General features: G+C 43.0%; 1 protein-coding gene across 2 annotated transcripts in view; it reads right to left on the reverse strand.

Annotated features, from left to right (window-relative positions):
• The window catches only part of ADAMTS20 (ADAM metallopeptidase with thrombospondin type 1 motif 20), a 406,022-nt gene that overhangs the window by 101,979 nt on the left and 276,057 nt on the right, over nucleotides 1-27,986 (reverse strand). For both annotated transcript variants that reach the window (XM_063927338.1, XM_063927339.1), the window contains exons 23-28: nucleotides 26,963-27,082; nucleotides 26,674-26,781; nucleotides 26,191-26,355; nucleotides 25,806-26,102; nucleotides 21,385-21,546; nucleotides 19,818-19,994 (exon numbers count right to left, since the gene is read on the reverse strand). In XM_063927338.1, coding sequence (XP_063783408.1) covers nucleotides 19,818-19,994; nucleotides 21,385-21,546; nucleotides 25,806-26,102; nucleotides 26,191-26,355; nucleotides 26,674-26,781; nucleotides 26,963-27,082 — 1,029 coding nt within the window. The remainder of the gene's footprint in view (nucleotides 1-19,817; nucleotides 19,995-21,384; nucleotides 21,547-25,805; nucleotides 26,103-26,190; nucleotides 26,356-26,673; nucleotides 26,782-26,962; nucleotides 27,083-27,986) is intronic.

Raw genomic sequence — 27,986 nt, forward strand, 5'->3', positions numbered from 1 at the left:
CAGTGTGGGAATGACTTCACTGGGAACACCCTTTCGGCTAGGATTTGGCGTTCAACCACCATGCCGTCAAACGCAGCCGCGGTAAGTCTTGATACACGCACGGTCCTTGCTGTAACAGGTCCTCTCATAGAGGAAGAGGCCAGGGATCTTCTATGAGTAATTCTTGAGATCTGGATACCAAGCCCTCCTTGGCCAGTCTGGAACAATGAGGATCGCCTGAACCTTTGTTCTTCTTATGATCTTTATCACCTTCGGAATGAGTGGAAGTGGAGGGAACACATAGACCGTCTGAAACACCCACGGTGTCACTAGGGCGTCCACCGCTATTGCTTGAGGGTCCCTCGACCTGGAACAATATCTCTGAAGTTTCTTGTTGAGGCGAGACGCCATCGTGTCTATTTGAGGAATTCCCCAAAGACTTGTCACTTCTGCAAAGACCTCTTGATGAAGACCCCACTCTACTGGATGGAGATCGTGTCTGCTGAGGAAGTCTGCTTCCCAGTTGTCTACACCCGGAATGAAGACCGCTGACAGAGTGCTTACATGTCTTCCCGCCCAGCGGAAAGCTTTTGTGGCTTCTGCCATTACCGCTCTACTCTTCGTTCCGCCCTGGCGGTTTACGTACGCCACTGCTGTTAAGTTGTCCGACTGAATTAAGATGGGCAGATCGCAAAGAAGATGTTCCGCTTGCAGAAGGCCATTGTAAATAGCCCTTAATTCCAGAATGTTTATTGCAGACAAGCTTCCTGGCATGACCATTTTCCCTGGAAATTCTTCCCCCTGAAAGACTGCTCTCCAGCCTCGGAGACTTGCATCCATGGACACCAGGATCCAATCCTGGATCCCGAACCTTCGTCCCTCTAGGAGATGAGAACTGTGCAGCCACCACAGGAGATTCTGGTCCTGGAAGATAGGATTATTTTCTGGTGCATGTGCAGGTGAGACCCGGACCACATGTCCAACTGGTCCCGCTAAAAACCACTCTGGCATTTAACCTGCTCACTGAATGGCCTCGTAGGCCGCAACCATCTTCTTCATCAACGGAACGTATTGATGGATTGACACTGTTGTAGATCTGATCCGACTCTGGATCCTCAGAACTCTTTCCACTGGAAGAAACAAACTCTCGCAACAGTTCTGTATCTAACATTATTCGCAACTCCGACAGCCGCGCCGTTGGGATCAACAGTGATTCTGGCAAGTTCAGGAGCCAACCACTTTGTTGAAGAACTGTCAGGGAGAAAACAACGTTTTGCACCACTTGTTTCTTGACCTCGCTGTACTCAGGAGAGCGTCCCAGTACAGAATAATAATGACTCTTACTATTGAAGGAAAGCCATCATACCGCCATCACTCCGGTGAATTGGCAATGACAATCCTGAAAAGCAAACCCAGGTAAGCCTAATGCGGAAGACACCGTTCTTAGACCCTCTTTCTCCTTTTACGGATTGGAGATCCCTGCCCTGAGAGATTCCATCTTGTTGTTCAACTTCTTAAGTAGAAACTTTTTGGGATTGTTCTGACCGAGCCGTCTGTCCTCAGAAGCACGAAAAAGCTTGAATAACAGCTTCTTCTTTTTTTTGTGTGACTGGGACAGCAGGACAATGACCTGATCCTGACCCAACTTCTGTATGGCGTTGCGTACTACCTCCCCGTCCAGAGGAGAATCGGTAAGGTCTATTTGAAAAATCAGCGAGGGGAATCGTCTGGAAACTCCAGTATGTACCCCTTGGGACTCTATTCTTAAACTCACTGGTCCATGTCCATTCCAGGACTGACTGAAGAGTATTAGACATGGTCCCACCGGTGTGGGCTCCTGCAAGATAGACCCAGCGATATGCAGTGGATGTGGTGGAAACAGAGGATGATTTCAGCTTCTGCGAACTTGAAAAGGCTGCTGACCTCTTACCTTTTCACCTTCCTCTACTGCAAAGAAAGGGAAAACCGTATCCATTCGGTGGAAATGACTGCATCCTACAAAAATGCGTCACCAACCGTTGTGAGGCAACATAGGTCAAGAAGGTAGACTTACCAGTGGTATCTGCCGAGATCAACTTAACAAAGCCATCCCCAAACCAGGATTCACCTTCATAGGGAAGATACTCCAGTACGTCTCGGAGTCAGCCTCAGCATTCCATTGGTGAATCCACCACGTCCTCCTAGTCGAGACCACCGTGGAAGTGGCCCGCGAACCCAAGAGTCCTATATCCCTTGTAGTCGCACGGCAGTATGCTGCAATGATATAGACATGACTCAACTTCAGGAGTACCCTGCATACAACTACTCCCCCCTGCGCATGTAATGCTAGTATAATCAACGTACATGCGGACACATAATTAGAGTATCACATATCTTCCTGTATACGATCCTTTGTGACAGGGCCCAGTGCAGAACAGGGGTGACTCTCACTTTATTCTATCCATGAGAAGGAATAACTTTACCTCAGCATTCATTATAAATATTTATATATATATTTTCAAATGCACCTATACACACATATATCTATATATATATCTAATATGTATACATATATCCTTTTGTCAGGAACAGCAAGGTCCATAGTGACATTAATACGTTCCAATGTGTATGAACAGGTACTGAATGCCGATTTTGTGGATCTGATCAGGAAACCTTATGGTCGACATAAGAAAGATTATTTGAGTCGATCTCAGGGAGTAGTAATTGGGCAAAATAACATTTTTGCGATCCTGAGGGGTCTGAAAGAAATCTATTCTATGAATATGACTCCTTCCATAAATATTATTGCGTCTGTGATCGTGCCACAGACCTATGTAACCTTACTATACATACAGATACATATAGGTATAGCTCTTTCTGATATGCATCACATTATCATGTCAATATCCACCCAGTCAGATATTGTTGGTGCCGACAGGGTCACGACCCACGTCTGTGTCTCCCATATAGTTTTCTCTTGGGAAAAATATACCTCTGCTGACATGTTGACATTTATTTACATGTACCAAGTACTATTAGGAGTCGACAGCGCTGACATAGTCATTCCCTTTGTGGCGGAGCACTCAGCCTCAGATATGCCGACACACGTGTACCAAACACCCACCGACACTGGCTATAAGGGATAGACCCCAGTACATTCTGTCATGGAAACACAGAAGGAGTTTACCAGCTCATTTCCACAGCGCTCATGATATAGTGTGCTTTTATTTTTAACTTATATTGCACCAAACTGTGCCCCCCCTCGTTTTTTACACTGATCTGTACAGCAGTGCTTTGGAGGGACCAGCGTCTCTGTGAGGAGAAAAAGGCGTTGAAATGAGCTGTGAGGGGGAAGCCCTGTCCCCTTAATAGCGCACCTCAGCCCCGCTATTACTTACAAATATTTATACTGGCGGGGGTTAAATATAGTGCCCAGGCACTTATATATTCTATTGCCAGTCTATGTTGAGGATTTATATGCTGCCCAGGGTGCCCCCCCTTGCGCCCTGCACCCGACAGTGCCTGTGTGTGTGGGAGCATGGCGCACAGCGCGGCCGCTGTGCGGTACCTCAAAGACGTCACTGAAGTCTTCTGATCTTCTTCTACTCACCTGTCTTCTGACTTCTGGCTCTGCAAGGGGGGTGACAGCGCGGCTCCGGGAACGAGCATCTAGGTGTACCTAGCGATCAGACCCTCTGGAGCTAATGGTGTCCAGTAGCCTAAGAAGCAGAGCCTTGAAACTCACAGAAGTAGGTCTGCTTCTCTCCCCTCAGTCCCACGATGCAGGGAGACTGTTGCCAGCAGTGCTCCCTGAAAATAATACACCTAACAAAGTCTTTTCAGAGAAACTCAGTAGAGCTCCCCTGTGTGTGACCAGTCTCACTGCGGCCTCGAAACATGTTGATGCTAACACCGTAAATAAAGTACGTTTGAGACGAGTCCCTTGGAGTGCCGCGTTATCGTTGGAGGAGTATGTGTACCTGCACGTGGGCACCGGGATCAGGTGTATAGAAGCGTGGAGTGCCGGCTGAATTGGAAAGCTATATATATATATATATATATATATGCATGTACTTGGTGCGGCACTCCAGGCGACAAAAGACTCAGAGCCAATACACAGGTTGAAGAACAACGTTTCAATGCCTTTATTTCGGCATTTTCATCAGGTCAACATACACAGTAAACTCACTTACCTATATACCATATATATAGGTAAGTGAGTTTACTAGGATCTATAGGAGAGTACACTTTGAATTACTAGGAGGTGGAATACACCGGGGATTTTCCTTGAATCTTTCTATTCTTAAGGTGCATACACACGGTGAGATTCGGGCTAACCCTGATTCTCACTATGCGACAGGGGCTAGGTCGGCATCGCAAGCACATAATGATTGTGCTTGCAATACTGACTATGTGCAAATTTGCCTAAGTGTAAATTTTTACTATCTTTTCTAAGAGATAGTCAAAATTGACCTGCCTGCACAATCTATCTAGGCTTGCGATGCCAACTGCGAGGGTCCACGCATCGGCATTGCATCAGGATCGCAAGGTGACTTTCACCTTGCGATCTGCACTAACTTTTCTTACGACTTTGACTATAGTCAAAATCGTAAGAAAATATCTTACCATGTGTACACACCATAAATATCTGACCTACTATAGGACATTTCTGAATCAGTCAGGTATTTGGGTCATGATAAGAACTATATGCCCATTTTTTAAGCCTGAGCACACGGATGTACTAGATTTTCTTCTGATGTAGATTGCTCCATTCATAGCAAGATGTACCCCTGATGAAGTCTCGACAGGAGATGAAACGCATTGGGTTATCTATTTCTGTTTTCCAGACCTCTAATTGGCTTGTATAAAAGGAGGAAAATCACAATTGCTGTGAAAAAGAATCACTGTAGAATAAAGGACTATATTGTTATTTTATGACTTTTTAATAAATTTGTAAATTAAGATGAACACACTCGATGTTTGTCCTTTTCAAAGCTAATGTTGTTATATTTCACGAGTAAGCAACAAATGTCTATGATGTTGAGAACTTATTTGGGTTTTAATAACTTAAGGGCGCCCATTCTCTATTGGTATATATTCTATTCGATTTGGTTCTTGCTAACAGGGAACCTAAGAGAAGGTATTTTCACGGGTTTAGTACAGTTATAAATTATATATAATTATATATATATATATATATATATATTTATTTATTTTTTAAACACAACAATCAGATTGTACCTACTGTATCTTTTATTTAGTACATTCTATAAAATAACTAGAATCTGATTAGTTGCTATGGGAAACACCTCAACTTATCCTCTTTAAAAAGTTTGATAAATCTACTCTCATAATATATTAAAAGGCTTATACAGAACTTCCCTCCTGAAAAAATGTTTCACAATTTAAAATCTTTCAGCCTGGATCTGACACTTACAGTATAGGACCTGATTCAGCATGGATTGCAAAAGCAAAATCTTTCTCTAATTGGCAATACCATGTGCACTGCAGGTGGGGCAAATTTAGATATGGGTGGGTTATTTGGTTTCTGTGCAGGGTAAATACTGGCTGCTTTATTTTTACAGTGCAATTTAGATTTCAGTTTGAACACACTACCCCAAATCTAACTCTCTCTGCACATTACATCTGCCCCGCTTGCAGTGCAACATGGGCCCTCATTCCGAGTCGTTCGCTCGGTATTTTTCTTCGCATCGCAGCGTTTTTCTGCTTAGTACGCATGCGCAATGTTCGCACTGCGACTGCGCCAAGTAATTTTGCTATGAAGATAGTATTTTTACTCACGGCTTTTTCTTCGCTCCGGCGAAACACTGGGCGGAAACACGGCGTTTTATGGGCGTGTGGATAAAAACGCTACCGTTTCCGGAAAAAACGCTGGAGTGGCTGGAGAAACGGAGGAGTGTCTGGCCAAACGCTGGGTGTGTTTGTGACGTCAAACCAGGAACGACAAGCACTGAACTGATCGCAGATGCCGAGTAAGGTTGAAGCTACTCAGAAACTGCTAAGTAGTTTGTAATCGCAATATTGCGAATACATCGTTCGCAATTTTAAGAAGCTAAGATTCACTCCCAGTAGGCGGTGGCTTAGCGTGTGTAACTCTGCTAAAATCGCCTTGCGAGCGAACAACTCGGAATGAGGGCCATGGTTTTTCCCATTAGAGAAAGATTTTGCTTTTGCGATCCATGTTGAATCAGGCCCATAAAATATGTACTGTAAGTTATAAGTAGTATACTGTATGTGATCAGGCATAATCTATGACAAATCTGTTGTCATGCAATTGATTTTAATATAGACATCTGTGTATTTTTATTATAGAATTATCTGATTTAATGAAAACAATAATGTCACGATCCGGGTATCTGGACGCCATTTCTTACCCATCAGATGCCTCCTAAGGCTGGCTCAGCGCTCCAGGACCGGATCCCATCTGTTATCCTGATGTGTACATTCCTGTATCCTCTCCTGTCACTCTGGGACGCTGTCACAGTAAACGCCATATTACACCTGGCATGGCGTCTCCCGCGGCCTCCGCCGCCGTCCCTCAACTTCTGCATGCAGAGTGTCTGAGTGGCGATTACGTCAGCCGCGGCCTCCGCTGTGTCCGCGTGGTTGGATGTGCATCTGTCAGCCTGGCACCTCCTGTCCCCGGTGGCCGGCGCCGCCATTACTGTTTTCATTACCACATGGATTACAAACCAAACTTCCCTCCAAGTGTCTGCATGGGCGCAGCCATCTTGGATTCTGTCAGCTGATCATTTCCACCAATCTGTTCTCAGTATTGATAATCTGCATAATTGCCTAGCCAATCCCTTCCTTGCTGCAGGTATAAATACACTGTGCCTGAGCAAGGAAGGCGTCAGTGCTTTCGTTGTCAAACCTAGTTCCTGTTTGTCTCTCTCCTGTGATTGTCTTCCAGGTTCCAGCTCCTGTCTCAAGACTTCCACCATAGAGACCCGCACCAGCATTCCACCTGCGGTGTAGCCTGACTCTCCAATCCATTGTGGATTCATCTGTTTCCAGCTACAACATTACCTGCTTCCAGCTCAGCTTCCAGCAGAGTACAGCTTCTCTTAAAGGGCCGGTGTCCTTTCTACACTTTACCACTCTCCACCGGTATTATTATTTCTCCGCTCTCAAGTTCTACATTTCAGTTCATATTTCATCGCTCCCAAGTTCATTTATTATTTAACTGGTTCCAGCCAGTATCCACTCCGTGCTAACAACAGTCTGGTTCCAGCCAGTATCCACAGCAGCCGTTTTATCTTCAGCAACCCAGCTTTTCCTGGAACACCAGCTGGCACAATCCTGGGTTATCTCCATTGCTACAGTCGGGCCTGGTAAGGACTTTCCATCTAGAAGATCATAAGAACTATCTCACACTACCAGTGCCCTGTGGCTCCTGCCATCCTGTAGTACCCAGGAACTGTATTTATTCTTTGCTGATTTTTACGTTTTCTTTTACTGCTGCTGTGTTGCGGAGTTGTCATAATAAACATCATTGACTTTTATCCAAGTTGTCGTGGTCACGCCTTCGGGCAGTTATTATTCATGTTACTTACATGTCCAGGGGTCTGATACAACCTCCCAGGTTCCGGTACATCTCAGCCCCTACAACTGAGGCTGCCTCCCGTCAGCTCAGGCCCTCAGTTGTGACAGTAAGCACTGACCTAATGAATCCAGCCGGAGACCAGAATCAAGCGGCCAGGCCGATGCAAGAACTGGCAGCCCGACTAGAACATCAGGAGGCTGCACAGGGCCACATCATCCGCTGTCTCCAGGATCTCTCTACTCGGCTGGATGGGATTCAGACAACTCTCCGTGGATCAGGCGCGTCTGGTGCGTCAACCACAGTGACTCCAGCTATTACCCCACCCACCTTACCCATTTCTGCTCCACGTCTTCGTCTTCCAACGCCAGCAAAATTTGACGGATCTCCAAGATTCTGCAGGGGATTTCTCAACCAGTGTGAGATTCAGTTTGAGCTACACCCTGGCAATTTTCCCAGTGACCGTACAAAAATTGCCTACATTATTTCTCTTCTCAGTGGCTCAGCCCTTGATTGGGCATCACCGTTATGGGAGAGGTCCGACACCCTGCTATCTTCCTACACTGCCTTCGTGTCAACATTCAGGCGCATCTTCGACGAGCCAGGCCGGGTAACCTCAGCTTCATCCGAGATTCTCCGTTTACGCCAGGGGTCACGTACTGTAGGACAATATCTGATACAGTTCCAGATCCTGGCATCCGAACTGGCATGGAACGACGAGGCCCTGTATGCTGCATTCTGGCATGGCTTATCTGAGCGTATTAAAGATGAGTTAGCTACCAGAGACTTACCTTCTAAGTTAGATGAGCTAATCTCACTCTGCACGAAAGTTGATTTACGTTTCAGAGAGAGAGCAACTGAGCGTGGAAGATCATCTGCTCCAAAATCTTCTGCTCCTCCTCCTCGTCAACTGTCACCATCTAAAGATGAGCCCATGCAACTTGGCCGTTCCCGTTTAACTCCTGCTGAGCGCCGAAGACGTCTCTCCGAGTCTCTCTGTCTCTATTGTGCAGCTCCGTCTCACACCATTAATGCCTGTCCCAAACGTCCGGGAAACTCCAAATCCTAGCTCGCCAAGGAGAGGGCCGGCTAGGAGTAATGATCTCCTCTCCATCTCCTCAAGATTGTAATCTCCCAGTCTCGCTTCAAGTTGCTCAACGTTATCGGAACGTTATTGCCCTCCTTGATTCCGGAGCAGCTGGGAACTTTATTACCGAAGCCTATGTTAAACGGTGGTCCCTACCCACCGAGAGACTTCCTTCGTCCATTTCTTTAACTGCCGTGGATGGCAGCAAAATTTTTGATGCAGTTATTTCTTTAAGGACTCTACCAGTTCGTCTGAGAGTGGGAGTTCTTCATTCCGAACTTATTTCTTTTTTAGTGATTCCAAGAGCCACACATCCTGTGGTCCTGGGCCTTCCATGGCTCCGTCTTCACAATCCTACAATTGATTGGACGACTACACAAATCCTGGCATGGGGTTCCTCCTGTGCTGAGACATGTTTGTTTAAAGTATTGCCTGTCTGTTCTTCCTCCCCCAGGTCGTCTGATGTTCCACCTCCTCCATATCAAGATTTCACGGATGTGTTCAGTAAAGCTTCTGCTGATATCCTTCCTCCTCATAGAGAATGGGACTGCCCGATTGATCTCGTTCCAGGGAAGGTTCCACCTCGAGGCCGAACTTATCCGTTGTCTCTGCCTGAGACGCATTCTATGGAGGAATATATTAAAGAGAACCTAGCAAAGGGGTTCATTCGACCTTCTTCTTCTCCAGCCGGCGCAGGCTTCTTTTTTGTAAAAAAGAAAGATGGTGGTCTGCGGCCGTGCATCGACTACAGAGGTTTGAACGACATTACCATCAAGAACCGTTATCCTTTACCCCTGATTACTGAGCTCTTTGACAGAGTTAGCGGAGCTACCATCTTTACAAAGCTGGACTTGAGAGGTGCATACATACAATCTCATCCGGATCCGTGAGGGTGACGAGTGGAAGACCGCCTTTAACACCCGTGACGGACATTATGAGTACCTCGTCATGCCCTTCGGATTGAGCAATGCTCCAGCTGTCGACCAGCATTTTGTCAATGAGATCTTCAGAGACATTCTATACCGTCATGTCGTGGTCTATCTAGACGATATCCTCATTTTTGCCAACGATTTAGAGGAACATCGTTTTTGGGTTAAAGAGGTTCTGTCCCGTCTCCGTGTCAATCATCTCTATTGCAAATTAGAAAAATGCGTCTTTGAAGTCAAGTCCATTCCGTTTCTAGGGTACATTGTGTCCGGTTCCGGACTAGAGATGGATCCTGAGAAACTACAAGCAATCCAAAATTGTCCGGTACCCTTAACCCTCAAAGGGGTCCAGAGGTTCTTAGGGTTCGCCAACTATTACCGAAAGTTTATACGAGACTTTTCCACCATTGTGGCGCCTATTACTGCTTTCACTAAGAAGGGTGCTAACCCGTCCAAGTGGTCTGAAGAAGCCATGCAAGCATTTCATCTTTTAAAACAAAGGTTCATCTCTGCGCCTGTTCTGAAACAGCCTGACATCGACTCTCCTTTCATCTTAGAGGTGGATGCCTCCTCCGTTGGAGTAGGAGCGGTGTTATCTCAGAGGGCTAAAGATGGCCATTTACACCCTTGCAGTTTCTTCTCCCGGAAGTTCTCCCCAGCTGAGCGCAACTATGCCATTGGCGACCAGGAGTTGCTAGCCATCAAGCTCGCTCTAGAAGAGTGGAGGTATCTGTTGGAGGGAACTTCTCATTCAATCACCATACTTACAGACCACAAGAACCTTTTATATCTGAAAGGCGCACAATGTCTTAACCCTCGTCAGGCCAGATGGGCACTTTTCTTTTCCAGGTTCGACTTTAAACTCCAGTTCTGTCCGGGCTCTCAGAATCGCAAGGCTGATGCCCTTTCCCGCTCATGGGAGCAAGAAAATGAGTCAGAGTCTTCAGACAAGCATCCTATTATAAATCCGTTGGCATTCTCCACGGTAGGGATGGACTCTACGCCCCCATCAGGGATAAGTTTTGTGAAACCGATGCTAAGGAAGAAGCTCATGCATTGGGCCCATGCTTCCCGTTTTGCCGGACATACAGGTATCCAAAAAACCCTGGAGTTTATCTCTAGGTCCTATTGGTGGCCAACTCTGAAAAAGGACGTCTTGGAGTTTATTGCATCTTGCCCAAAGTGTGCTCAACATAAGGTATCCCGCCAGTCGCCTGCGGGGCAACTGGTTCCACTATCTGTTCCCCGTCGACCTTGGACCCATTTGTCGATGGATTTTATTACAGATTTACCCATGTGCAACAAGTTCAATACCATCTGGGTGGTAGTTGACCGGTTCACCAAGATGGCACACTTCATTCCTCTCACCGGTCTTCCGTCAGCTTCCAAGTTGGCTCAAGTATTCATACAAGAGATCTTCCGACTCCACGGTCTTCCTGAAGAAATTATCTCAGATCGAGGAGTTCAATTCACAGCCAAATTCTGGCGAAGTTTATGTCAAGTCCTCCAAGTCAAGCTAAAGTTTTCCACGGCTTACCATCCTCAGACCAATGGTCAAACCGAGAGGGTGAATCAGGACTTGGAGGCCTTCCTCCGCATCTATGTGTCCTCCTCTCAAGATGACTGGGTTCAATTACTTCCCTGGGCCGAGTTCTGTCATAACAACCAGTATCATTCTTCATCTGCTTCAACACCATTCTTCACTAACTTTGGATTCCACCCTAAAGTCCCTGAGTTCCAACCGCTTCCAGCAACTTCTGTTCCCGCAGTGGATATCACCTTGCATCAGTTTGCCAATATCTGGAAGAGCGTACGATCAGCTCTGCTCAAGGCATCGTTCAGGTACAAGAAGTTTGCGGATAAGAAGCGTCGAGCAGTTCCTGCTCTCAAGGTGGGTGATCGGGTATGGTTATCCACGAAGAATTTGAGGTTAAGAGTTCCCAGTATGAAGTTTGCACCTCGCTATATCGGTCCTTTCAAGATTGAACAAGTCATCAATCCTGTTGCTTACAGACTCCAGTTGCCTCCCTTCTTAAAAATACCCAGGACATTCCATGTTTCCCTGTTGAAACCGCTGATCTTGAATCGGTTTCATTCCTCACTTCCTCCAACTCCGAAAGTCCAAACTCAACGAGGCGTTGAGTATGAAGTGGCCAAGATCCTGGACTCACGTCACCGTTACGGTCAACTACAATATCTTATTGACTGGAAGGGTTATGGTCCTGAGGAACGTTCATGGACCAATGCTTCTGATGTCCATGCTCCTGCCTTGGTCCGGAGATTCCATTCCAAGTTTCCTCAAAAGCCAAAGAAGTGTCCTGGGGCCACTCCTAAAGGGGGGGGTGCTGTCACGATCCGGGTATCTGGACGCCATTTCTTACCCATCAGATGCCTCCTAAGGCTGGCTCAGCGCTCCAGGACCGGATCCCATCTGTTATCCTGATGTGTACATTCCTGTATCCTCTCCTGTCACTCTGGGACGCTGTCACAGTAAACGCCATATTACACCTGGCATGGCGTCTCCCGCGGCCTCCGCCGCCGTCCCTCAACTTCTGCATGCAGAGTGTCTGAGTGGCGATTACGTCAGCCGCGGCCTCCGCTGTGTCCGCGTGGTTGGATGTGCATCTGTCAGCCTGGCGCCTCCTGTCCCCGGTGGCCGGCGCCGCCATTACTGTTTTCATTACCACATGGATTACAAACCAAACTTCCCTCCAAGTGTCTGCATGGGCGCAGCCATCTTGGATTCTGTCAGCTGATCATTTCCACCAATCTGTTCTCAGTATTGATAATCTGCATAATTGCCTAGCCAATCCCTTCCTTGCTGCAGGTATAAATACACTGTGCCTGAGCAAGGAAGGCGTCAGTGCTTTGGTTGTCAAACCTAGTTCCTGTTTGTCTCTCTCCTGTGATTGTCTTCCAGGTTCCAGCTCCTGTCTCAAGACTTCCACCATAGAGACCCGCACCAGCATTCCACCTGCGGTGTAGCCTGACTCTCCAATCCATTGTGGATTCATCTGTTTCCAGCTACAACATTACCTGCTTCCAGCTCAGCTTCCAGCAGAGTACAGCTTCTCTTAAAGGGCCGGTGTCCTTTCTACACTTTACCACTCTCCACCGGTATTATTATTTCTCCGCTCTCAAGTTCTACATTTCAGTTCATATTTCATCGCTCCCAAGTTCATTTATTATTTAACTGGTTCCAGCCAGTATCCACTCCGTGCTAACAACAGTCTGGTTCCAGCCAGTATCCACAGCAGCCGTTTTATCTTCAGCAACCCAGCTTTTCCTGGAACACCAGCTGGCACAATCCTGGGTTATCTCCATTGCTACAGTCGGGCCTGGTAAGGACTTTCCATCTAGAAGATCATAAGAACTATCTCACACTACCAGTGCCCTGTGGCTCCTGCCATCCTGTAGTACCCAGGAACTGTATTTATTCTTTGCTGACTTTTACGTTTTCTTTTACTGCTGCTGTGTTGCGGAGTTGTCATAATAAACAACATTGACTTTTATCCAAGTTGTCGTGGTCACGCCTTCGGGCAGTTATTATTCATGTTACTTACATGTCCAGGGGTCTGATACAACCTCCCAGGTTCCGGTACATCTCAGCCCCTACAACTGAGGCTGCCTCCCGTCAGCTCAGGCCCTCAGTTGTGACAAATAAATATTGGTGTAGTACAATATATAAACTCTTACATTAATATAAAACTACACTGAAAGTGGTTTATGTATTTTAAATGGTGTTCACACTGGAATATTATCTGCACTCACTTGTTTAATATATTTTTGTAAATGCTGTGGATAAAAGAAATTAGTGCATAAAAATCCTTTTTAAAAGGTGAATTTTATTTTATTAAAATTTATATAAAGAGTTACTTTCTTAGCAAATTGAGATAAGTATAGTTTTAGGATAAAGAATAAAAAAAACAATTTGATATTATTATGTCCTTTATTAATGCAGCAAAGGCGCCATTTCTGAGGCCCTGACCCTGGGAGCAGGCATTGCTTGCACACCCCTATTTATGGCTCTGGTATCAAATGTGTGATATTGGAGTAAATTCTGCATAGTGGTCACCTACTGTATGTGATATCAGTTTAAGCTGTGAACAGGGATAAAGTTTGTATCAGGTGTTATATTGGTGTTACCGGTGTATAGAAATTAGCATTTATCATATGTGCACAGGATAAGTAGAAAAAGTGGTATGGATGGATTGAGGAAGGTCTAATTCTTGCATAGGGCCCCACGAGGTCTGAACCTGGCTCTGAGATCTTTCCCAGCCTTATTATTGTTTTGGTGGAAAATTAGCAATATCTAATCTTTATCCATTTATGTACCGATTAGGAAATGCATATAAATATTATTAAATGGAAGGCACTGTTTTAAGGTGCATATACAGATGTGTTGTCACACATCTTGCCTCAATTCGCATCGTAGCTGGAGATACTTGGCATGTGTGAGCTGACAGGTCCGTTAGCGTCGGGTGTCTTTTTTTTGCCGAAAATGTATCGTATTCGCATCGCTATGAGAATAGGATGCACAAGCAGACCCTGCTGAATAAAATTATATGCAGCATATCATTTTAATCAGCATACGTAGCTTGTGCATCCTTGTCCACATCGTTTTGCGAATATACTCTTTTTAATGGAAAAAGTTGCATGTAAAACGAGTTAAGCCACGGCATGGCGTGTCTAGAGAGGCTGTTTAAAATGCAGGGAGGCTAGATGTAAGTGGACACATCTGTATTTAATAGCTGATCATTATGTGGTAAATAGCACTGCATCAGCCCCTGTCTAATGTGGAATAAATTCACAGAATGGCATCTTTTCCCACGAATATACAAATTTAAGAGGACCTTGTTGGTGAGAACATTTTCCCAAACATTTGCTACTTGAAGATTTACAAAAAGAAGCTGTAAACCTTGGGCACAGAAGAATTCTTTGCACATCTTTTTATTTTTAACTGAATTGCTTAAAACACAGCAAAAGAAGCAATATAAGAATATGTCCCCCCCCCACATCACCCCCGATACTTATGAAGAATGTATATAAACTCTGTCCTGCCAACTGTTGGGTAAAGGTCAGCCGCTTTTAAGCCCTACGTATCAGGCCTATATTTCCAAGATCGGGACAGATAGAAGACTTTTATTTTACTTATAGACTACATAGGACCAATATTTTAAGTCATACACTGTGACTTTAATAGATACATTCATCACAATAAGACAATTTCTTCCCTCTCGTGACTCTTATATACAATTAGTAATCTTATATTATTATTGATAGCACCACCTGTTTTTTAAAATACAAAAGTGGAGAACATGAGGTTCCTTCTCCATCTATGATTATAGTGATAATATATTTATGAGTACGGACAAGGACTTCTTCCCTATTGTGAAATTAACAGACAAAACAACTTAAGCAAATTCAAAATTGAAGCATACACTCTAGAAAGTAATAGTAATAAGAGAACCTCCAACAGACCTGGCATATTTCTTAACAAAAAAAATGTTAGGTGTTGACTCTTATTAGGTGCAACTGCATCGCAATTTATGGCGTGATCTAGCCCTGGAATTGCAGAATTTTGTACGCAGCTGCGAACAAAAATCAGCGAGTTTGGGGTTACTGTAAGTGTGGTAGCTTCGGCAAACCAAGGCATATTAAATATAAACTTTTATGTCTTCTATTCACAATCAGGTGTGTATAAAATGCTATGCCTTAAAATGGATTAAAAAAACATATTTCTGTAAATTGCAACAAAAAATCTGTAACATATTGACATTACTTGCCTATAGCTGCTAAATGAATCCCCCCTAAAAGTTTAAGGGGAATTATGGAAAACAATTTCTTCAGAAATCATTTTTTTTTTTTAATACAAACACATTAACCTGTAATTTAAGTGCATATTTAATAACCAAAACATCCTTTTAAAACTATGATATTGTCAGCTTTACATCAGAAAATGCAAGCTTGTGGGGAGATCACTATCTTTTATTACTAATGATTAGATTTGTTTCATTAAAACATTGGTGGAGATTTGGCAAACATAAAAAGAGGAGCTGTTGTCAATAGCGTCCAATAAGATTCTATCCATAATTTATGTAGTAGATTCTAGAAGATAATAGCTAGAAATCACATTGATTGCTCCGGGCAACACCTCTATATTTACTTTGGAAAAGGTTTGATGAATCTTCCCCACTGCGTATGTCTTTGAACAGTTTTCTAGGGAGTAGTAATTGTTAAAGTAAAAAGAGAAGCAATAACCAAATCTTATTAATTTACCTTTGTTTCCATGTCCTGTAAGAGTCATAACAAAAAATCTAAACTACACCTAATTGCTCAGTAAATGTATAGCTAAACAAGCAGTAATCCCATATATAAAATCAGGACTACACTCACACTTACTGCTGGCAAAGGGGTGCAATGGTAAGTAAATCTGATTTTCACATTCAGCCTTTGTGTTATTGCAATTTCTAGGGTTGCTCTAAGCTGAACCAGAACATCCTGGCTGGACAATAAAACAAATTTCTAAATAAAACCTACAGAGAAATTACATTTCAAGGTAATAGTCTTATTATTGACAAAAACTTAAGTGGAAAAGAACATGGACATTTAAACTGAGAAACTCAGCGTGAATCAGAGTCGTCTTGCCTCCAGCTAGCACAAAATGATAAGCAAGCACCTGCATTTACAGTACTGCAAAAGGGGAAATAGCCTTAAGAGGAGCGCAACTGGATGATGATCAGCCCAAAGCTTTTGCCAGAAAAGATTACAGTTTATGTATTGTAGTACACAGAGACATTCACATGCAGCAGCAGACATCCTTACCAGGAGAAGGTACCCATGGTCACTTTAAATTTAAGAGTTAATAAATACTATTTCTAGATTTGTTATAATCTTAAAAAATACCCATTTTACTTGCTTTTATTGGAAAGGGTTGCTCATATTTATTCAGTTATAGGTTAAACAGAAAAGACGTAAACGTTACAGGCGTATAAAACAATAATACAAGATAATACAATAGAAAAATAAAGTTCTCGCTCTGGGACTGCAAAAAAAGTTGTCTTGGAGCAATGTAGCTTAATTTGGTTTGCAAACCTAATTAGCACCCATTTAATATTTGATAAAGTTGAATATACAGTATTTTTTTACCACTGAAATTAAAATAGCTTATTCAATTTTAGCTCAAGTACTCAATATGGAAAGACATGTGGTCCCATCCATCAATATACACTATGTCTCGCACAGTCTCAATTCCATAACAGCTATGAGAAGTTCCCATGGCTGAAATAGCCCTAAAATAGGACTACAATAGGACTTGTGAAGTCTGGTGCAGATTTCATGTCTCTTCAGTTCTAAAACTTTTGTATACAGGTATTTACATGTCCTTACTAATAACTTTACATTTTATGAAACATTTTTCTTATTTGTAAGCTGCAGCTATCAAATTAGGGGGGCACTTATCAAGCCTTTTCACCTTTGAAAATATTCTGTTTTCCTATGGTGGCGGTTATTGGTAAGTATTGCCTTGTACGGGAATTCTGCCAGTGCCTATTTCACAAAAACAGCAGTAGTACAAGGTGCCGCTGTCCTCTAATAAACTGGCATCTCAGGAAGGCGATAAAGGGACAGTAAGAGATAAAAAAATAAATTCTTTAACTAAAATTAGGCACTATTCTTTGTTAAACAAATGACACTTTGAAAAAAAAAAAGTAAATTATTTTTATTTTTTAATCTGCAACTAGAAGCCCAAGTTCAGTCTTTCAGTACAGTGCTCACTTGAGATTCGGTATGAGTTTTTCTCTTGTAAAATATAGAGATAATAGTAAATATACAAGGGTGGTTCAATAATTAAGGTAACAAGACCTCTCTTGTGTATAATGTTCTCTATTTCATTCTAATTTCCCACCAGGCCAGAGCAGGTAGACCACTGGTTTCCTTCATGGCCATTGGACTGCACCTCACATCAGTTGTAAGATGGCGAGGCTGGCAGAAACATGGTCAGACATTGATATGCGCAGTGTGATTAGGTTTCTGCATTTAAAGGGCACATCAGCAGCTGAAATTGATCACCAGCCTTTTGAGGTATATGGTGATAACGTCATTTCACAGAAAGAGATTTGGGTTTGGTGCACTGTCGTTAATAATGGCAGAACAGACGTTCATGATGAGCATCAATTCGGCCGTCCAAGCACAACCACCACAGATGACAGTTTGCGCCACACTGAAGGTCTGATTCAGGAGGACAGATGCATTCACATTAGTAATACTGCTGATAAACTGATCATCTCAGTGGGTATAGAGCACAACGTTGTACATGAGAAAATGGCTTCTATGCCAGGATAGATGCCTTGTGTACCCTTGGAACAAATGCTTAGACAAGTATGGAGACAATGTGGAAACATAGGGGGTCATTCCGAGTTGTTCGCTCGGTAAAAATCTTCGCATCGCAGCGATTTTCCGCTTAATGCGCATGCGCAATGTCCGCACTGCGACTGCGCCAAGTAAATTTGCTATGCACTTAGGAATTTTACTCACGGCATTTTCATCGTTCTGGCGATCGTAATGTGATTGACAGGAAATGGGTGTTACTGGGCGGAAACAGGCCGTTTTATGGGCGTGTGGGAAAAAACGCTACCGTTTCCGGAAAAAACGCAGGAGTGGCTGGAGAAACGGGGGAGTGTCTGGGCGAACGCTGGGTGTGTTTGTGACGTCAAACCAGGAACGACAAGCAGTGAAATGATCGCAGATGCCGAGTAAGTCTGAAGCTACTCAGAAACTGCTACGAGGTGTGTAATCACAATATTGCGAATACATCGTTCGCAATTTTAAGATGCTAAGATTCACTCCCAGTAGGCGGCGGCTTAGCATGAGCAAATCTGCTAAAATTCACTTGCGAGCGAACAACTCGGAATGACCCCCATAATCTGTACCAAGGCCATACTATTGATTATACTAAATGTAAACAGATATGTCCTTCCTCATCTTTACTTCTAGCTGCGGCAAATGCAAATCATTTGCCATGACTAGCTTGCTTGCGGGTATTCTGCGCATGCACCCACGATCCATAGGATTGCATGGGTACATACACTCCCGCAAATAGGTCACACGTGGGCACGAATAATCACATCTGTATGTACGAGTTGATAAACACAAAGAAGAGGGGCTTGCTACCTTATTTATTGAACCACATATTAAGAAGGAGTTGTTAATCTGACATTAGAGTGGTAATTTTCCAATTTGGTATAAAAAGACACCTAATAAATCCTAATTTATGTTTGATAAAAGCAGAACTGCAGAAACTATACCAATAAACTGACAGAATGTCACAGGAAACTGGCCAGTGAAGCGTTTAAGTATCTTCTTACCACTGCCAGCCAGTATTCTAATCAGTATCAGACAATAGTAATAAATTGACTCTTTGAAAACTAACAGTTGTTGCTTTTTCTAAATTGTTCTGCATATGGCTTTGTATAAATGATATCTATATACTTATGGAGAATGTAATATGTTCTGGAAACTGTCTTCTTTCTATACCCTGCAGTGATTTATGTTGCTAACTGACACACCTGGTGCTATCCTATTAGCCCCGATGCCAGCACTTCTTGGGGATTTGGTTTCGCCCACCTCAGACAGGCAAAACCAAGTACCCGATAAGTAACCATATTTCCTGCGATTGCGGCAGTGGAAAAACATAGGTCAGTGGCTTTTCACTGATCCTATGTGTTTCCATGCAAAAATAAGTGATTTCTCGCATGGAAAAAATGATCTATAATTGCATAGCCCAATAATGACAATCATGCAAAAAAATCGCAATAAAATCCTGTTATTTCTGAGCGAAAAATTACTGTGGCTAATAGGATACCCCACTAAGTGTGATAAATTGTGTGTAAAGAACTGTGTAGTATGTAAATATACAAATGTACTGCACTAGATTTATTATACACAATTACTGTTTCCTTTCCTACATAATTGCTAATTAATAATCTTCAAACAAGGTCATAGATTTAAAATAAATCACAGTATTTTAACCCTTCAGCCTAAACATTAACTATATTGTCATTTAAATTAAACTAACATTAACATTTACAAGTGCTGAATGGTTCTGAAACAAGTCCATGTAGCTATATATACATATATTTTTTTACATAGGAATGCCCCAAAGTATGAATATATTATTTATAATAAATATACTTGCTTTAAATAATCTTACTGTACACCAGTTATCTGTTTGCAAGTTGTGCATAAAACGTTCCATAGAAATAATGTAAATATGCTATCGTACCGATTTCCATGGTCCTGGATGCCATGAAGCATCAGCAGGGCATGCTTGTGTGTTACACTGTGACACATTTGGTGGCTTATCAAGGATTTCACAGTTTTGATCATCCAAAACTTGTCCATTTGTCAGCTGGCATAGCACCAATCTTGTTCTCATTCCACCTGCACATGTCTTTGTACACTGTAATTTAAAGACAGAATTCTGAGTTTTAAAAAAACAAATACATAAAAAACACACACGAGAGTTGAACACACATACTGTATCTTGCATGTTTTTGCACTGCACATGTTCAGGAGCTGAGAATACACAACTAGAGGTGAAGTAGAATTATCTCCATTTCTGGCTGAAGGGGCATAAATAGGTGGCAGAGTGTACGCAAAGTTTAGAGATGCAGTATCGACCAAATTGCAGGCCATGGAGGATTCTTCATTCAAGTAATTACACCTGGTTTAGGACAAATCCTTTGTACCAGGGAAAGGCCTTGTACAAGTGTGTAGCGACAGAAATGACAGCTATGAGACCAAGCACACAGCTGGGTATGTTCTAGCCACAGAGATGTGCACAATTGGGTGAACATAAGAAGTAAGTAAGTTAAGTTAAGTAAGTTAAGTAAGTTAAGTAAGAAGTGCTCTTTTCTCCAGGCTTCCCTTGGCTTTGCCCATACCCATCAAGAGTGCCCAGTTTTCAACAACCAACCTGGTGAGAACTTGGCAGAAAAATACATGATACAGTATAGTTTTACCATTCCAGGCTCTGAATGTAATAGAAAATTACTGAAATCAAGAGAAATATTCTTAGATAAAATATATAATAAAATGTAATACTTGTAGGTATGTGGATACAGGAAGATACTTCTGAAGTGTTGACAATAACTTTTCTCTGCCCATAGATATAAACACTTGCTTCAATTTGAATGCCATATATGAACACACAGGCATTTAGTTTCCCTAGTTGGATCATCAACTATTCTAAAAATGCACACTAATGTCAAAATAAGTCTATCCAGGAAAAAGTAGTCTACTGGATTGCAATTCTTAATGGCAAAAAAGGGAAATATACAGATGTGTCCTCTTGCATCCTTGATGCAGTCACGCTAAACAGCCTTTCAAGCTGCGTCATGCCGTGGCAGGACTCGGTAACGCTGAGCATCTTTTTTGCATTTCTTCCCATGAAAATGCATGTTAGTCACAAAGTAATGCAATAGGATGCACATTCAAATCCTGCTGATTAAAATTATATGTAGCATGCCTATACTCTGTGTGTAATTGCTGCCATATCTGCATCCGAAATGCCATGATACAAGGATTTCCAGGAAAACACACACAGAATATAGGCATGCTACATATCATTTTAATCAGCAGTAGCTGCTCATGAGTCCAATTGCATTACTTTGCAACAAGGATGCAGGATTAAAATGCAAAAAAGGTGTTCAGCGCTACCAAGTCACATAGCCTTCAAGTGTTATGTATAATGCGACTTGTAGCGCACGGAGCAAAGATGTAAGAGGACACATCTGTACATCTGGATTTTATCTAGGACAGTATTCACTGTAAGTAAAGTTATAACTTACCTCTCCCCAGCTTCCATAATTCCAGCGAGGACAAGGTCCAGAATTACAATGTCTAGATTCATCAGGTCTGGTTGCTTCATCACAAAAATGACTAATCCTTCCTTCACCATCCTGACACACCACAACACGGCGCTCAAAACCACCTGCACATGTGCTTGAACACTAGTTAAGAAGGTTACAGAAAATTGGGAACATTATCACTTTCACTACATATAAATAGAATTGAGCATATAAAATATCAATAGAAGCCATATGTAAAAACATTGTATAAAAATAAAACAACCACAGTAGAAAGGGAAAATTTAATTTTTGCCCCTAGTAGATTAGATTTGCCCCCAGTAGTTGTGCTCCCTGTAGCTTTGCTCCCTGTAGATGTGCCTCCTAGTGGCGCCGCTTACAAAAGAAGAAAAAAACAATATTCACCAGCCCCGCTCCTGCTTCCCAACCGCTGCTGCCACTGCTGCTACGTCTCTGGCCGCCTGATCCTCTCTATGGGAGAGACGTCATGACGGCTCTCTCATAGCAGTGCCACACAGACACTAGAGGTCAATTATGACGTTAATAGCGTCTGACAATGGCGCCGGCTGCAGCGGGCGCCCACACAGCCCACGGCGCCTGCTGCAGCCGGGGACTGCGGGATGCAGGTGGGTGGCGGGCACCTGCAGGGTGACCGTGCCCGCAGGCCGCAGCACCCCGGGCACCCCACGGCTTGCTCATGCCTAGATCCGCTCATGTGGGGGGGGGGGGGGGGCGTTTACCAGAAGTATACTGTAGTTTTTCTTTTACTTAATTATGAACTAAGTCACAGGTTCTCAAACTCAGTCCTGAAGACCCCACACAGTGCATATTTTGCAGGTAACCCAGCAGGTGCACAGGTTTATTAATTACTCTCTGAGACATTTTACAAGGTCCACAGATGGAGCTAATTATTTCACTTGTGATTCTGTGAGGAGACCTGCAAAACATGCACTGTGTGGGTTCCCGAGGACTGAGTTTGAGAACCTGTGAATTAATTTAAACATAGAAATGTTTCCACTCCACAGAAATGTCAGATTAGTTGTCACTACAATGCAAACCAGTTCTGTCAGTGCTGCCCCTTGCTGTAGAACAGCACTCTAAACCAGTCAGGAGCATTTTCATAGAGGAGTTGGGGAGCTAGTATGGCAACAGATCTTATGGTGAAACATCATCAGAAAGAGCAAACTGGTTTCCAGGTGTCTCAGGAAAAGGCAATTTTTTTTTTCAAACATATGTTAATTTAAAATCATGACACTTTGGCAACAGGTCTGCTATTAACATAACTAGGCCGAAATTCAATTTGCTAACTGAGCCCCCCAGGGATAATCAATTGTCCCTGATGTCGTAAGTTATCATGGATTTGTTTCACATGCCTGAAGCGATAACCAACTTATCCCGGGAACTAATCCCAAATCCTATGTGTTTTTCAATAAAAATAGGGTATGTTTCACACGAAAAATAGGGGTGTAATTGAATAGCCTGAAGCAAAAACATCAGTAAAAATTGCAATAATACCCCCTTTTTTTGTGCAAAAAAAATATCAGGAACAAAGGAATACCCCCCACCCCCAGAGTGTATCAACAAAATCAATAAGAAAATATTGCATACATTAATTTCAAACACGTTTGTTATGGATTAAATATAGGTTTACTAGTATTGTTTTTTATCTGTCTTAATATGATCACTTACACAAGCTGCAAGAGAGAGTATTATGTGAATTAATGCAAACAGAAAAGTCTATGGGGTATATGCAATAGCGGGCGAATCGGCAAAAAAGGCGAATTCCGGGCCGTTTTCGCCTCCAAAAAAAAATTCGCCTATGCAGTGCAGTCATTTTTCGCAAAAAAACGGCCCGTCAAAATTCGCCTTTTCTCAATTCGCCTTTTTCCGAATTCGCCTTTTCTGCAATGGTACAGATGCTGCAATTCGCCTCCAGCATATTCAATTCAAGTTTGGAAATTCGCCTGCAGTGCTTTTAGACAGCAAATTCGCGATTTTCCATCCGCCACACTTTGGAGGGTGAAAACAAATAAAAAAATTTTAAACATGGTTTTTTTGGTGTTTTTTTTTTTGGGAATAGTAGATCTATTTATATTAGAAGGGATTAGGTTTTTTTTTTTTTTTTGGGGGAGGCACAAATATTATTTATATATTTTTTAAAATATTTTTTTTTTTATTTTTTTTTTTTAATTGCTGGAACGGTAAAATCAGAAAAAAAAATGGCGTGGGGTCCCCCCTCCAAAGCATAACCAGCCTCGGGCTCATTGAGCTGGTCCTGGTTCTAAAAATGCGGGGGAAAAATTGACAGGGGATCCCCCGTATTTTTAAAACCAGCACCGGGCTCTGCGCCTGATGCTGGTGCCAAAAATACGGGGGACAAAACGAGTAGGGGTCCCCCGTATTTTTAACACCAGCATCGGGCTCCACTAGCTGGACAGATAATGCCACAGCCGGGGGTCACTTTTATGCCGTGCCCTGCGGCCGTGGCATCAAATATCCAACTAGTCACCCCTGGCCGGGGTACCCTGGGGGAGTGGGGACCCCTTCAATCAAGGGGTCCCCCCCCCCCAGCCACCCAAGGGCCAGGGGTGAAGCCCGAGGCTGTCCCCCCCCATCCAATGGGCTGCGGATGGGAGGGCTGATAGCCTTTGTGTTCAAAAAAAAGATATTGTTTTTTCCATTAGTACTACAAGTCCCAGCAAGCCTCCCCCGCAAGCTGGTACTTGGAGAACCACAAGTACCAGCATGCGGGAGAAAAACGGGCCCGCTGGTACCTGTAGTACTACTGGAAAAAAAATACCCAAATAAAAACAGGACACACACACCGTCGACAGTAAAACTTTATTACACACTGCCGACACACACATACTTACCTATGTTCACACGCCGACATCGGTCCTCTTCTCCATGTAGAATCCCGGGGTACCTGAAAAGCAAAGTTCAATATACTCACCTCAACAGGCTCCAGAGATAAATCCACGGACTTGGCAAAATAATAAAACGCATTTACCCGCTCCATAACGGACTGAAAGGTGTCCCATGCTGACACATGGGACATCTTTCCACGATTAAGATCTGTCAGTGACAGTTGTCACTGACAGGTCTCTAAGCCAATCAGGAAGCGCAAATTCGTTGCGCTCACCTGATTGGCTGCTCGCTGTGACAGCGCATCGCACAGCTCCCTCCATTATATTCAATGGTGGGAACTTAGCGGCTAGCGGTGAGGTCACCCGCCGGTCAGCGGCTGACCGGCGGGTGACCCCACCGCTAGCCGCTAAGTTCCCACCATTGAAAGTAATGGAGAGGCTTTGCGAGGCGCTGTCAGAGTACAGACGGCGTCCAGCCAATCAGATGAGCGCCACGGCAATAGCGCTTCCTGATTGGCTGAAGGGACGTCAGTGACAAGAGTCACGTGATGTCCCGGTATTCGGGGAGAGGGGTCCCATGTGTCAGCATGGGACCCCTTTCGGTCCGCAGGTCCGTGTGTTCGTTTTCTTATTTTGCCAAGTCCGTGGATTTATCTCTGGAGCCTGTTGAGGTGAGTATATTGAACTTTGCTTTTCAGGTACCCCGGGATTCTACATGGAGAAGAGGACCGATGTCGGCGTGTGAACATAGGTAAGTATGTGTGTGTCGGCAGTGTCTAATAAAGTTTTACTGTCGACGGTGTCTGTGTCCTGTTTTTATTTGGGTATTTTTTTTCCAGTAGTACTACAGGTACCAGCGGGCCCGTTTTTCTCCCGTAAAAATACGGGGGACCCCTACTCGTTTTGTCCCCCGTATTTTTGGCACCAGCATCAGGCGCAGAGCCCGGTGCTGGTTTTAAAAATACGGGGGATCCCCTGTCAATTTTTTCCCCGCATTTTTAGAACCAGGACCAGCTCAATGAGCCCGAGGCTGGTTATGCTTTGGAGGGGGGACCCCACGCCATTTTTTTCCCTGATTTTACCGTTCCTAGCTATTGGGCAGGAAGGCGAATTCAGTACGCCCACTGCTCGCCGATTGGCCGGAATCCGCCTGCGGGAGGGGCGAATCAGTTTTACATTGAATATAGTGAAACCAGGGTCCCGGCGACAGGGCTGCAGCTGGCGATAGCGGGCGAATCATACAGAGGCGGATCTAATGCCGCGATTCGCCCGCTATTGCATATACCCCTATGAATATCACTATTATTGCTAAAATTTATGGAATACATATATTCTTGTTTTTCTAACAGTGCAAAAGGAGTTCAATCAGTACTGTGCATATCCACTCTATCTTGATTATTAACAGCTTTTATTTATCAAATGAAAACAATAAGTTTGCTGTAAGAAATAGGAACTAGTGGAAGAGTTTAATAACAAAGAACACTCAAAAAGTAGTTCTGTTATAAAGACAAACATGAAACATGAAATATTGCTTACTGCTCCCCATGGCCCAGTTCTCCATTGGTTCCCACGAGCTGAAGGCTGGTTCCGTTGGTTGACCTTGTTGCTTATGTCATAATCTCTATATTTATGTGGTCTTTCTGGCTGTGGAAATCCCATTGGATGGTCATGATTACCAGGAAAATGATTGAATGTTTGGCATGGTGCTAAATTGCACTCTTGCTCTTTAATAGGTCTGTTGTCAGGATCACAGTTTTCCTCCTCGATCCTTTCATGGTAACTTGTGCAGACAACCTGTCTTATAACCATTGCTTTTCCACAAGATACTGGACACTGGTTAATCAAAAAAGAATTATTCAGAAATCAGTGGGAACTAAACAGGTTATTAAAAGCTCATGTTCAGATCATTAATAATACTTACAGGAGACCAGTCCCCAGATTGCCATTCTCCACAAGATGTAAAACAGATAGAAACTTCAGATGGCCGTGGTAAGTGGGCACAGAATGATTCATCAGCTACTCCACCAAATGCATCTCTACAGCTCACATAGCGAGCACGTTTACCTCTTCCACAGGAAGCAGAACACTGACATTTCACAAAAAAAGTGCATAGTGATTACATGGGCTTTATGCATTCAGTCAGTCTCTTAATCCATTATTTTGTATGCTTTCATTTGTGTTGTGCGTCAGTATCTTTAGTCTAAAACAACTGAAAATGATTGTGTAGCTTTTAATGCATTTCAGAAAATAACTTGCGTACTTGAACTTAAACACAATACATTTAGAAAATGACATGACAAATTTTAAAAAATCTCAATATGATAAGATTATACAAACACGTGGGTGAGCAGACATCTCTCCAAATTGTGTTTTGTATACTAAATGAGGATTATAAGAGACTTACTGGCGTCCATGACCCATATCGCCACTGTGCATTCTTGTGCATTTGATCAACTGGAGAGATAGTTTGTGATACATGGGAATGTATTGGACAAGGAAGCCTTTCACAATTCTGCAGATAGGAGATCAACAATGACATGACTTTTAAGGAGTTTAGGAATACAAAAGTAAACTGGAAATTAAACTATTTCAACAGTAACGATGATTTTTCAATAACCGCAACTTTAAAAATGTAACTTGTCCATTGCTGTAGAGATCAAGACACAAATTAAAATATCAACAGATATATTTACCTGGCTATCTGTAGGACGGGAAGCTGCATTGCATTCACGTTCATCCAAAGCAGTCCCATATGATCCCGCACTACATTTTACTGTACGTAATTGGTAGCCATGTCCACAGGTAACTGAACACTGTTAAGAAATATATGTTGAAAATATGGCTTAACTTTCCTATTTCCCCCATAAATATGAAAACTTATACCAAGATTGAGTTGTCACACATGGGTAGAATAATACATTCAGACAGCTGAATGTATATCTCCATTTTTAAGGCAAAAAGGCTTAAAGTCAAGACTATATTGATAAAGTAAGGTTAGAACATGAAGGTGAAGAAGCGATGTGGAGAAGAATATTACAATAGCACTTGGGTACTGTATAACCCATTGAATAAAGATTGAAGGGGTCTATTTACTAAGCCTTGGATGGAGATAAAATGGAGAGAGCTAAAGTACCAGCCAATCAGCTCATAACTGTCATTTTTCAAACACAGCCGGTAACATGGCAGTTAGGAGCTGATTGGCTGGTACTTTATCTCTGTCCACTTCATCTCCATCCAAAGCTTAGTAAATAGACCCAATAGTCAAATGCTGCCCCATTGCTATCCTCTGTGGCTTCCATGGACAGATAGATAGACACATGTACAAAAATGTTTCCTTGTAGCTAGTTAGTTAAGGATGGTGACCAGTGGCAGCTCCAGAGATGGGGCTGCAGCACAATGGCAGTTGGTATGGCTCCACTATTTGAATTTTGATTTGTGTTGCAGCCCGACCTCTGGAGCCCCCACTGATGGTGTTCACATAGCAATTTGTACACACCCTGGTTAAATCTCATTGATTGCTCTAGGGATAAGTCACTTTATGTCCCTCTGGCCTTTTGTCACTATAAACTAGATTAGAAGTACATATCTCAATGAAAATATGCCTGATATTTCTGATTATTTATTATTAAACAACAGTAGTCAAGCTGAAGAAGAATTTGATAAGGTCATGCAGGGTTTAAAGAATGTTGATACTGGCCTATAATTAAATACAGGTTG

The sequence above is a fragment of the Pseudophryne corroboree genome, chromosome 6 (assembly GCF_028390025.1).
Source record: "Pseudophryne corroboree isolate aPseCor3 chromosome 6, aPseCor3.hap2, whole genome shotgun sequence".
Lineage (NCBI taxonomy): Eukaryota > Metazoa > Chordata > Amphibia > Anura > Myobatrachidae > Pseudophryne > Pseudophryne corroboree.